Source organism: Embiotoca jacksoni, unplaced genomic scaffold (genome assembly GCF_022577435.1).
Source record: "Embiotoca jacksoni isolate LCO1_2020_lvr unplaced genomic scaffold, fEmbJac1.0.p SCAF_98, whole genome shotgun sequence".
Classification (NCBI taxonomy): Eukaryota; Metazoa; Chordata; class Actinopteri; family Embiotocidae; genus Embiotoca; species Embiotoca jacksoni.
This window is the reverse complement of record NW_027185456.1, coordinates 223,629-235,000: the sequence shown is the minus strand read 5'-3', so window position 1 is coordinate 235,000 and position 11,372 is coordinate 223,629. Positions and strand designations below refer to the sequence as shown.

At 41.2% G+C, this 11,372-nt stretch overlaps 1 protein-coding gene across 2 annotated transcripts in view; it reads left to right on the top strand.

Moving 5' to 3' along the window:
- The window catches only part of pld1b (phospholipase D1b), a 21,911-nt gene extending 10,539 nt beyond the window's left edge, over positions 1–11,372 (top strand). Inside the window, exons 16-27 of one of the 2 annotated variants that reach the window (XM_069142128.1) lie at positions 71–163; positions 1,796–1,924; positions 2,008–2,126; positions 2,260–2,373; positions 3,265–3,375; positions 3,534–3,622; positions 3,993–4,106; positions 4,204–4,253; positions 5,405–5,539; positions 6,112–6,265; positions 6,853–6,970; positions 7,354–11,372. In XM_069142128.1, coding sequence (XP_068998229.1) covers positions 71–163; positions 1,796–1,924; positions 2,008–2,126; positions 2,260–2,373; positions 3,265–3,375; positions 3,534–3,622; positions 3,993–4,106; positions 4,204–4,253; positions 5,405–5,539; positions 6,112–6,265; positions 6,853–6,970; positions 7,354–7,578 — 1,451 coding nt within the window. In that variant the 3' untranslated portion in view covers positions 7,579–11,372. The remainder of the gene's footprint in view (positions 1–70; positions 164–1,795; positions 1,925–2,007; positions 2,127–2,259; positions 2,374–3,264; positions 3,376–3,533; positions 3,623–3,992; positions 4,107–4,203; positions 4,254–5,404; positions 5,540–6,111; positions 6,266–6,852; positions 6,971–7,353) is intronic. The other variant, XM_069142127.1, reaches the window with a different exon arrangement.

The following is an 11,372-nucleotide window of genomic DNA, read 5'->3' as shown; positions in this document are numbered from 1 at the left end:
TGGATCCGTGTTCTGGATCCGTGTTCTGGATCCGTGTTCTGGATCCGTGTTCTCTGGACGCTGCGGTCAGGTTGGTCCAACAGCATCACCAGCCAACACGCTCTGATGCCCGGCCGGCTGGCGGAGCTGAAGGCAGCCGCACCGCTCAGCCTGAGTCAGGCTGGTGAGTCGGGCTGCCGGGTGGCCTCTCGCCTTCCTCCGGCCTCCCATTTCCCAGCATGCTTTGCTGTGGTTCTGATCTTGACTTGACGGCTTTTGGTTTTTCTGTGTCAAAGGTAAAATCTTATTTTATTTATGCTGCACTGCCTGAAATGGACATGAGCAAGGATGTGGTTGGTTTTGTAGTGAAAAGTTTTCCCCTGATAATCAGTAATGTCGCTGTGTTGTTTTTGTTCAGCTAAAAGTCCAAAGATTCAGATTCAGTTACTAATCACAGAAGGGAAGAACAGCAGTAATGTGCTGTATTCTTTTAAAGATGCTCGCTCATTCAGAATTAAACTTAAACATTGTTTGAAAGCAAAAAAACTTTTTTAAGATACAAACACAGCACACAGGAAAATAGGTGTTTCTTCCCTTTTCTGTTGTCTAAAAGGACCAAAACTTATTGAATTGCTTTGTGCTGCACATTATTTATTAAAAAAAGGAGGTGACTGTTTATGTTTGAGTCGAGTAAAAATGTAAAAAAAAAATCTGTTTTAAAAAGTGAAGATTTGCTGTTTTTCTGTAACATATCTTCGTTAACTTTCTATCTTTGGGTTTTGGGACTTTTGCTTGAACAAAAAAAAGTAACTTGAAAGTGTTCCGTCAGCATTTATCATCTTTATCTGGCATTTCATGAACTAAAAAAAGAATCCGAGGAATAATATTTGATAAAAGGGATTCAGAAGTATGAAACAAGGCAGCTGAAACAAAACAGGGATAGAAAAATTAAATGCGGCCGAGTTTCCAATACTGATGTGAGTTTAATGAAAAGGCAGAAACCATCTTTCAAAATAACTCAGAGTTCAGTCTGATTGAAGCCTGTGTTTTCATTTTCTCTCTTCTTTATTTTTAAAGAAAGTCTTTCACACACATCAAACAGACCTGAAGTTTTATCTGGTAACAAACTGCAGCCTGTAATCAGCTGTTATTTATATGTTTATTTTTAAAACCATCTCGCATTGAAACGTTTCTGCGGTGAAACAGATGCTGTGGGTATTTATCAGCGGTCGGGTTCGTGTCTGTTTATCCTGCTGATGTGACATGTGGTAAACAACCGCCACTGTAAACAAATCAGGCCGTACATTTTTCATCTTTTACTTCTTCACTAAAACACGTGAGTTTCATATTTCAGGTGGTTAAAGTGCATCCAGGTGAGTTGGTTCAGTCTGCATGTGTGTTTTTGTGTCGTCCAGCTGCTGTTTCACATCTTAAAAAAATGTGCCGTGGAAACATTTTTCAAACTGCAGTGTTTCACTGTCAAAGTCGAGCAAAAACTACTGGAAACACGTTGGACTAGAGTTTGGTAACTCAGACACGATGTCATCATCCCGCTGAAGTGTCGGTGGTGTGACAGCAGGTTATTCTCTTTATTCAGGATCTGACTTTAAACATGCAGCTTCAGGAAATGTATTAATAAAAATGAGTGAAATGGGGCCACAAAACAGCATCTCTAAGATTGCTTTTGGAAATCTGTGCCTGGGCTCAGGAACCAAAACATGGACTCGAGTCCTGTGGTAGAAATGGATGTTTGTCTGTTGTTGCTGTACTCTGTTGTTGGTAAATAACAGTAAATATATTGGTGTGTGTGTTTTAGGGAGCGGCTCGCTGCGAAGTGTTCACACAGGAGTCGGAGAGCTGTTTGGAAACACGCGGTTCTGGCACGGGAAGGACTACTGCAACTTTGTGCGAAAGGACTGGATCCAACTCGACAAACCTTTCGATGGTGAGCTCGCCTGTCGGCTGTCCGTCTCTGGTGTGTTCTTCATCCTCTGTCCTCCTCACCATCCCTTCTTTCTGCTGTCTTAGATTTCATAGACAGACATACAACTCCCAGAATGCCCTGGCACGACATCGCTTCAGTGGTCCACGGGAAGGCGGCCCGGGACGTGGCCCGACACTTCATCCAGCGCTGGAATTTCACAAAGGTCAGAGGTCATGCTGCTGCAGTTCTATAAATATTCATTCATTCATCATTAAAGTATTAAAAAAAAAAAAAAAAAAAAAAAACAACAACAACAACAACGCTTAGTTAGAATCTTTTCTCTGTTTCTCTACCAGATGATGAAGCCGAAGTACCGCTCGCTGTCATACCCGTATCTACTGCCCAAATCTCACACCACGGCCGGAGAGCAGCGCTACCAAGTCCCCAACTGCATCCCCGCCAAAGTCCAGGTTGGTTCTGTGCTCAATGTGGGAGTTTATTTTCCACTGGTGTCCCTGACTGTGTTACTTCAGATTTTTTTTGGTCTTAAATTTGCTTTCTCTTTGTCAGATGTACATACATTTCTTGTAAGAAAAGTATACTTTAAGTACTAGTATATATAAAACATACTTCATGAAGTGGACTGGTGTCTCCGGATCAGCCTTGAAGTGGTTCTTTTCCTTCCTTTCAGACAGGAGTTTTATAATCTCTGTCCGTAACTGCGCCACATCAACTGAAATGCTGGTTTTGTAGCGTCCCCCAAGGCTCCATCTGGGGTCCGATTCTGTTTCCGTTGTAAAAGCTTCCTCTCGGGCAGTTAATGAATCATTTTATAGACATATCCCTCGACCTCTACGCAGACGATGTTTGATTATGTCGTCTGCAGTCGCTGTTTTGGTCTCTGTTTAATGCTCAATAACTTCTCTTGTAAACATCACATGACCGTGATTAAGCATTTATTTATCTTCATGAAAAGTACAGTTGAATTTGCAATTTTTCTCTTCAGACAACTTCATCTACACATTTTTTGTTGTTGTTGTTTTCTAGAGAATCTGAATATATAGGAACAGAATTACTTGAATTAAGAAATGTATTATTTGTGGAAGTATTTAAGTTGTACACAGGAAAACAGGAAGACACTTTTATTATGGATGAAAATATTCAATTGAAAAAATATTTGAAAGAAGTCTCGATAGTTTTTTTGTGTTGGATTTGTGAGTCCTCTTCGTCCCTTCTGGTGCAGAAATAAGCAACGTAACATCAGAGAGTAGAGAAAAAGAGGACCTGAAACACAATAAATCCTCTTTACAAAGCACCTCCTGTATAAACAGAAGCGACTGTTTCCTGTCTGTAACCTTCAGATCCTGCGCTCGGCCTCCGACTGGTCGGCCGGCATCAAATACCACGAGGAGTCCATCCACAACGCCTACGTCCACGTCATCAAGAACAGCCAGCACTTCATCTACATCGAGGTACCAGAGGCCAAGAAAAGCCTCAGAGCTCATCTCATGGTTTTACTCACCAAAGACAGACATTATTTCATTTTGCGGAGAATATCGGAAAGTTGTTGCTTTTTTTTAAAGACGTTTGTTTGTTTGTTTGTTTGTTTGTTTGTTTGTTTTTCTTCCAGAATCAGTTCTTCATCAGCTGTGCGGACAACAAACACGTTTTCAACAAGATCGGAGACACAATCGCAGAGCGCATCATCAGAGCCTATCGGTAAAACACACACACACACACACACACACACACACACACACACACACACACACACACACACACACACACACACACACACACGCGCACACATTTTGTATTAAATTAACACACATTGTAAAGGTTTTTATGGCTCTCCTCCTTCCTCCTAATTTCCTGTCAGTTTATTAAAACAAGAAAAATCAAATATCATGCATCATTGCTTCTGGCTGCAAAAACACACATCGACCTTTTGACTCCAGATGTTTCTAAACTGCTCGGTGGAGATTTGACCGGTCCAGATGTGACTATTTGTCCTCCATCCTTGGGGTCCACCTTTTGTTTTTGGAAGTGCGGCGCAGATCACGTGATCATTTGTTTGTGCGTCTCTCAGGGAGGGTAAGAGGTACCGAGTTTACGTGGTGACGCCGCTGCTGCCGGGCTTCGAAGGAGACATCAACACCGGCGGAGGCAGCGCCATCCAGGCGGTGATGCACTTCAACTACAGGTGTGTGTGTGTGTGTGTGTGTAATGCTGCGTTTTTACCGCCACACGTTAACAACACGCGTGTTAACCGTGTCCCTCGGTGTCCGTGTCCCCTGCAGGACCATGAACAGAGGAGACCACGCCATCATCTCGCAGCTGGAGAGAGAGAGTGAGTGGAAACGTCTGCAGCTCGTAAATCTTTGCCGCTCTGGTTTTTACCGACGTCGTGTCTGAACATTACGGACGTGTGAGGCGGAGATCAGAGCTCTGTTTCATCTTCAGCTTCAGTGTTTTCAGGGGATGTTTTTCTTAAAAGGAGGATAATGTTCTTGATGAATAATCGGTGTTATCGTTTCTAAAGTGATTTTCTTACCGGTTGGATTATTAAGCCATAATTCTCTTAACAAAGTTTTTTTTTTTAATGTTCCCAGAAAGTCATTATTTCAGAGGACGATAATGTGCTTTAAAAACACTGTACGGATGTTTTTAAAGGAACCGTATCCTGCTTTTAAGAGGAACATCCTCTAAAACCTCCCAATGAAAACATTCCTTTAACAATGTTCATTTCTAGCTGTGATAACAACAAGTCCTTCAGCCTGGACCTGTAAAAACTGCAGCTCATTAACAATCAGCTGCAAGACGTTTTCACCTCAATCCTTTTAACCGACGAGGCTCTTCACCACTTTACATAAACTTATTTAGCCTTTTCTTTTAGTAAATTGTGCTTTTCAGGTTTTATTTTCTGCCACTTTTATTTCACTCTCACTACATTAAACGGTGTAACTGATAAATATCTAGTTGGAAAACTGTATTTTAGTTGTAGAGTAATTTCTCGATCAGATTTGCACTAAAATGAAACACTTTTCCTGCCGAGTTTCAGTTCGCTGAAATCTGCATTTACATTTATATTTAGTAACGGATAAACAGACAGTTAGAGCCGAAGATATTACTTGTTTTAGATGAAATTATAAAGAAATATACGTACAGAAACTCTCTGAAGAGTCCTTGACCTGCTGCTGCTGGAGTTGGTTCAGCAAAGAAAAACCCAAACACACAGAAAATAAAAAATAACCTCCACAATCAAATGAAAGACATCTGCACGAGGGTTTTCTGTGTTTTAAGATATTTAAGGCTGCTGGTTTTTCTTTTTTTTAGTCCATTAACTTCAAATCACATCTGTTTCCCATCCGTGCCGACCACACCAGCTTTTAGTTGGACTTTCTACCTTCACATTTATTTTAGTTGACGGAGGAAATTCAACGAGCCGCGCCTTCAGCTTTCTAAACCTCCTGCTGTGACTGTCTGTGTTTCATGGTCCAGTGGGAAACCAGTGGATGAACTACATCTCCATCGCCGGTCTGAGGACTCACGCCGAGCTGGAGGGGAAGCTGGTCACCGAGCTCATCTACGTCCACAGCAAGATGCTCATCGCCGACGACAACACCGTCATCATCGGTGAGCGCTTCCATCGACCGCGTTAACGAAACGACGCGTTAACGAAACGACGCGAGCGAACGTGTTTAATGGAGGAGACGGAAACGAGAGCTCCGTCCTGCAAGTCGGACTTTAAACGTACGAAAAATGGGACACAAACCAAAAGTCCCACAGAGGGGTTGGGAGAGGTTTCCACGGCAACCACTTGCTAAAAATATGCAGTGTCGGTGATGAACATGTGTTTTTAGTTTGTCCAAGTCACATGACTGAACTGAATTTAATCAGTCGGTATATCAATCAATCAATCAATCACATTTTGCTCTTATTGTAGTATTTTTTTTTAACATTGTTTTATATATTCAATTTAATATTTTGTATACATCCACAAATCATAAGTCACCTCAGGGCTCTTTATGCAGAGTTATGTTCAGTATTATTAAGAGAGAAACCCAACATTTGAACATCTCCCGGGAGGAAACAGGAGGTTTGAACAGTAGAAACCTGAACACACACGGTGTGGAGTGGAGAGTTGCAGCGCCCCCTGCTGGTGGTCCCTGACGCCGGCTCTGTTTACCCCCCCTCCGCCCCCGCAGGCTCCGCCAACATCAACGACCGCAGCATGCTGGGGAAGAGGGACAGCGAGGTGGCGGTGATCGTGGAGGACTCGGAGACGGTGACGGCGGTGATGGACGGGCAGGAGTACCAGGCCGGGAGATACGCGCTGCAGCTGCGACTCGAGTGCTTCAAGTACTGCAACTAAAACTAACTTTCACTATTTAACACCCAGTTTCAAGTTCATCCAAACTCACTTTCAAAATGATGAATTCAATTTCAAATTATGATATTTAGATTTAGTTTCTTAATGCAATTATTCAAGTTGAATACTCAAAAAAAATTATGATATTGAAATTCACCTTTTTTAAATGGAATTATTCAGGATAAACAATTCAAATATAATTGATTTAAATTCAGTTTCTGGTGACATAAAACATCCCAGTTTATTTATGAGAAATACATTTCAAAGTCTTTCAGACTTAAACTGAAGGAACTTCAGGAGGAAGGATAAATGAAATAACTGAGACAATATTTATTTATATAGTTATTAAATCATGCAGCAGAGATGCTTTAATTCGTTTGCACTTTTTATGTAAGAATGGCTTTTATTTTTGACACCTTCTTTCATGTAGTTGTTGTGTTTTGAGGTTTTTATTCTTTATTAGAGGCCTGAATTTACTTCATTTTATTGTGCTAAATTGTATTTTTTTTTCCTGTTTTATTGTTATAATAATATTATTTGGTGTTTCTCGGTGCGTCTCACCCTCCTCTTCCTCCAGGATGATCCTCGGCGCTAACACCGATCCCTCCATCGACGTTTCGGATCCCATCAGCGATCAGTTCTACAAGGAGGTCTGGATGGCGACCTGCGCTCGCAACGCCACCGTCTACCAGAACGTGAGTCCGACGTCACGCCGACGACTTCCTCTTCACACTAAGCTTCTATCAGCTTCCTCACTGCAAAAATACACAAGTGGTCGGCATCAATACTTCTTTTTATTTTGTTTAAACTGACCAATCAGAGCTCGGGGGAATCCTTTTACAGACGCCTTAATGGGTTGGGTGTTTTTTTTACTCTTACAGATAAAACTCATTTTTTATTTTTGGTTTTATGACCCCAGTTCTCACTTTTTTTTTTTTTTTTAATTTTTGATTTCAGATGTAGCAGCAAACATTCAATCAGCTGTCAATCATTGCGAAGTAGATGCACACAGATGAACTCTACGTGATTGGTCGGTTCTTGACGCCAGACGATGTTTCTCTCCCTCCGACTCCTCCAGGTTTTCCGCAGCCTGCCGTCCAGCGACGTCCGGAGCATCCTGGAGCTGGACGGCTTCCTGGCCAAGCCGGGCCTGGACAAGGAGGACCCGGCTCGGGCCCACGAGGAGCTGAAGAAGATCCGTGGCTTCCTGGTTCAGTTTCCTCTGCAGTTCCTGAGCGAGCAGAACCTGCTCCCTCCCATGGGCTCCAAGGAGGCCATGGTGCCCATGGAGGTGTGGACCTGAATGCGGCGGTACCGGTACCGGGCACCCGGGTGTCCGTCAGGTGGATACCATCACACTCTGATGCTGTTCTGGAGGTCGTAGAGCTGCGGAGGCATATTTTTTTAATTTTTTTTTTTTTATGTTCATGAGTGTTTGTTTTTATTGGAAAACAAACAATTCAGCAGCTCTTGTACATGATGTTAATATCTGACTTCATATCATCTGCATTTTGGGTTCTTTTCCCCTGAGTAGAGATTCTTGGAGAGGCTGTAATCAGATGATTTCTGCGGTCAGGATTTCTACTGCGTTGCCCAGATTCACATCAGTGTGAGACCTCGGTGGCGAGTTAGCTCTGCTGAGGTGATCCAGTCCACGCCGACCTCCGACTCAGCTAAAAAACAACAGACAGCATGTCGACAAACGTCAAGAATATTGACAGCAAAAACCAGAAAGTTCACTGAATTTAAATTTATTTAAAAGCCTCCGTTAGCCGTCGAGCAGCTGCATCGAGCGTGCCAAAGAAAACCAGCTGGGGTTGAATTGTAAATATCTAAAATAGGAGTTTATCTGCTCTGTGAAACCAGCAAGTGATTTAGAGGAAAGTCTAAATTCACAGTTCATGTAACTGTTGTTTCTGTAAAACGACTCAACAGTTTCTAGACATGGTGCGTTTTCACCCCAGAAAATATCATCAGAAGAGCAGAAGGCCACAGTTTCTGTTCGTAGCCTCCGGGTCGGAAAAGTGAAGCCAAGGAAGAAATTGCCTTAACATGTGATACCACTGAGGGCCACTAGGGGCTGGGGGTGAACAGTTTCTCTCATGTAGTACAAAATAAATGTCTTCAATTCGTCATCATAATCATTCCATAATCCATTAGATATTTAAACCAGAGCTGTGTTTGACACGGTTGGATTGACAGGCCTTGGGTGCAGCCAGGTTTCTGGTATAGGTGGGCGGGGCATAGTGAGTCAGCTCCACCTCCGGCTCCACCCTCTCGTCCAAATATGGTCACTTCTGGCTCTAAAAAATATATATATATATATATATACATATATCAGACTGTAGGCTTTAAAACAGGTTTTCACAAACCAACAAATGGGTCAATTTATGATTCTTTTTTATATTATCGATTAATCGACGAAGTATTTTCGTCATTAAACGAGCAGCTGAAACCCGAAAATATTACAACTTCATTAATGTGAGTCCAAGAAAAGCGACAAAATTTCACATTTGCAAGACTTAAACCAGCACACATTTATCATTTTATCTGGAATAATGACTCCAAAAGAACTTAAATGATCATCCATTTGAAATAGTTGCATTTAATCTTCAATCCATCGATTTAATCACTTTTAAACAACCTCAAATTCAAAGGTTATCTGAATGTAAGCTGATGATTCTTCGCTCAGTTACAGACGTTGCTCGACCTGCTCCGGGTTTGTTTCCGTCCTCAGCAGCAGCACGTTTGAAGGTGAAATCACCTCCAGAATGACGTCAAAGCTGCGACGGAGCCTCCGAACCGTCCGTGAGCAGGAGGAACGAACTTAAACGTACAAAAACGACACGGAGACTGAACGGAGCTGATGTGTGCAGTCGGAGCGTCGAACTCTTTCAGTGCCTGAAAATCTGGACCTCACTTACAAGAAGAAGGAAACATGACGGACGGTGATTCTCCAACACTATGCAACGTCCGGGCCGGCGAACGTACCTCTGAGTTTGAAAAAACACTAAACATATAAAATGCAGTGCGGAGAGGACTTTTTTTTTTCTTTTTTTAAACTCCTTTCATATTTCTGCTTTTAACATTTTTGTCAAATCACAAGTGCCAAAGATGACGGACTGTAAAAAGCCTCATACAGTAAATACAGCACATTCATTTACATTCCTCATACGTTAAGCCTTAAGACCTGTTTTTATACTGTGATCTGGTCTTCATTGTTCCTGATACAACTTTATTTTACAGGTGTGTAATTTCCTCATAATTTTCTGGAATGAATCGCTGCAATGTGGTATTTATTCTACATTTCACCCCTCCCAAAAATCAATTTATACTCGAGTAAATATGAACTTTTTACTGGTGTATAATATGATAAACTGTAACTTTGCCTCTAAACTGTTAAGACAAAAAGATCACTGTTATTCAGATTTAATAATTCATAATCCTTTCCAGGAAACTGTTAGAAAATGATATACTCATGTGAAGCTTTACTATTTTTATTTTGGACTCAACAATCCACAGATTCACACGAGATTTACTGGTTCAGAAAGTGGAAATTCTCATTGCTAACTTTATTTTACAGGTAATATTAGCTTGTTAGCTTCTTTTTGTACATTTAAAAACAGCATGAAAGGTTTTTTCTGGCCTGTAGGGGGCAGCAGAACAAGTTGAAGTTGAATCAATTGGGGATGTGACGCTAGCAGAAGTTTGCTAGCACTAAAAATCAATGATTCTCAATACTAAATTCGATAACAACTAAAAATAATAATAATAATAATCAGTCAAATGAAGGATTTTCAACATAAACTATTTTATTCTTTCAAAAAACATCACAAGCCCCAACTTAATATGGCAGTTTTTTGTTTGGTTTGTTTCTGCTGCCCCCATGTGGCAGAAGGAATACTTGCAGCTAGTGAAGATATAATTCAAGTTTTATTATAACTATTTTTAAATAGTTAAAAACTATGTTGTGAAGCTTTTCACATCCGAATCTTTATTTTTCTTCTTGAAATTCAAATTTATGGCACAAACTTTCTGATTGTTGGACATTTCTCAAACGCAGCATCGACATTCCTCCACGTCTTCCTCGTCTGTCTGCGTGTTATCGGCACGACGCCGTTTTGTGCTGTCAACTTTATCTTAAAAGAATGAAAAAAGCCGCGGCAGACGTTACCTGCAGCTGACAGCAGCTCGTTGCCATTAAATGTTACAGATTGAAGCATGAACCCTGCGAGCTGATTGGCTCCTTTTAAAGCCATTATTGATGCTAAACACTGTGCCTGTCACATCAACCTGAAACTTTACTGTTGATGTTTGTGGGAAAATGTGATCTGAAGTGTGCTCCTGCTTCTTCTTCCTCCTCTCTACCTCCCTGTGTTTCTACCTCCTGCTGCAGCGCTTCTCAACAATCACGTTTTAAGTCTTAAACATTTGCAGCTTCTCCCTAAAATGCAACAAATTATTAGCGCAGGAAGTGGAGGTGTAAAATCAGCCTGTTTACACCTAACAATGTCCATAACTGTACTGAAACCAGTGCAGCTGTCGTTTCTCTCAGATCTGAACGTCAGAGGTTGATAAACGCCGATCCGTCCCGTCTCTCCTGCTTTAACCGCTGTATCTCTCTGAAAATGCACTATTTGCACAGACTGTTGTTTTCTTGTGGTGAGCCCTTCAAAATGATCTGCAGTACCACGTCACATGTTGCTTTTGTGAAACGATGGAATAAATAAATGAGGTATTAATGAGTCGTCGAAAAGGATCCGATCCTGGAGAGGTTTTGTGACTTCACGTTAAGTTTTTAAACGTGTTCCTCAGATGGATGAAAGATGATGTAAATGTGTGTATGTGAATTATATATCTGCAATGTCTGTTTTTCAGAACGTAGTTTCAGCAAGCAGCGAAGGACAGATGTGACATTACAGCTGCAAAAAAATGAAGTTCACTTTTTTTTTTGCATTTATTTTAGCACTTAAAGACACAAAACGACCACAAAGACAGAATTTATTTAGAATTTTTAGAGAAATCACAAACTATTTGTTTTTATTGTATTTGTTTTACCTGACTGTACGGTACATGTTAAAACACAAGTAGGCTCCA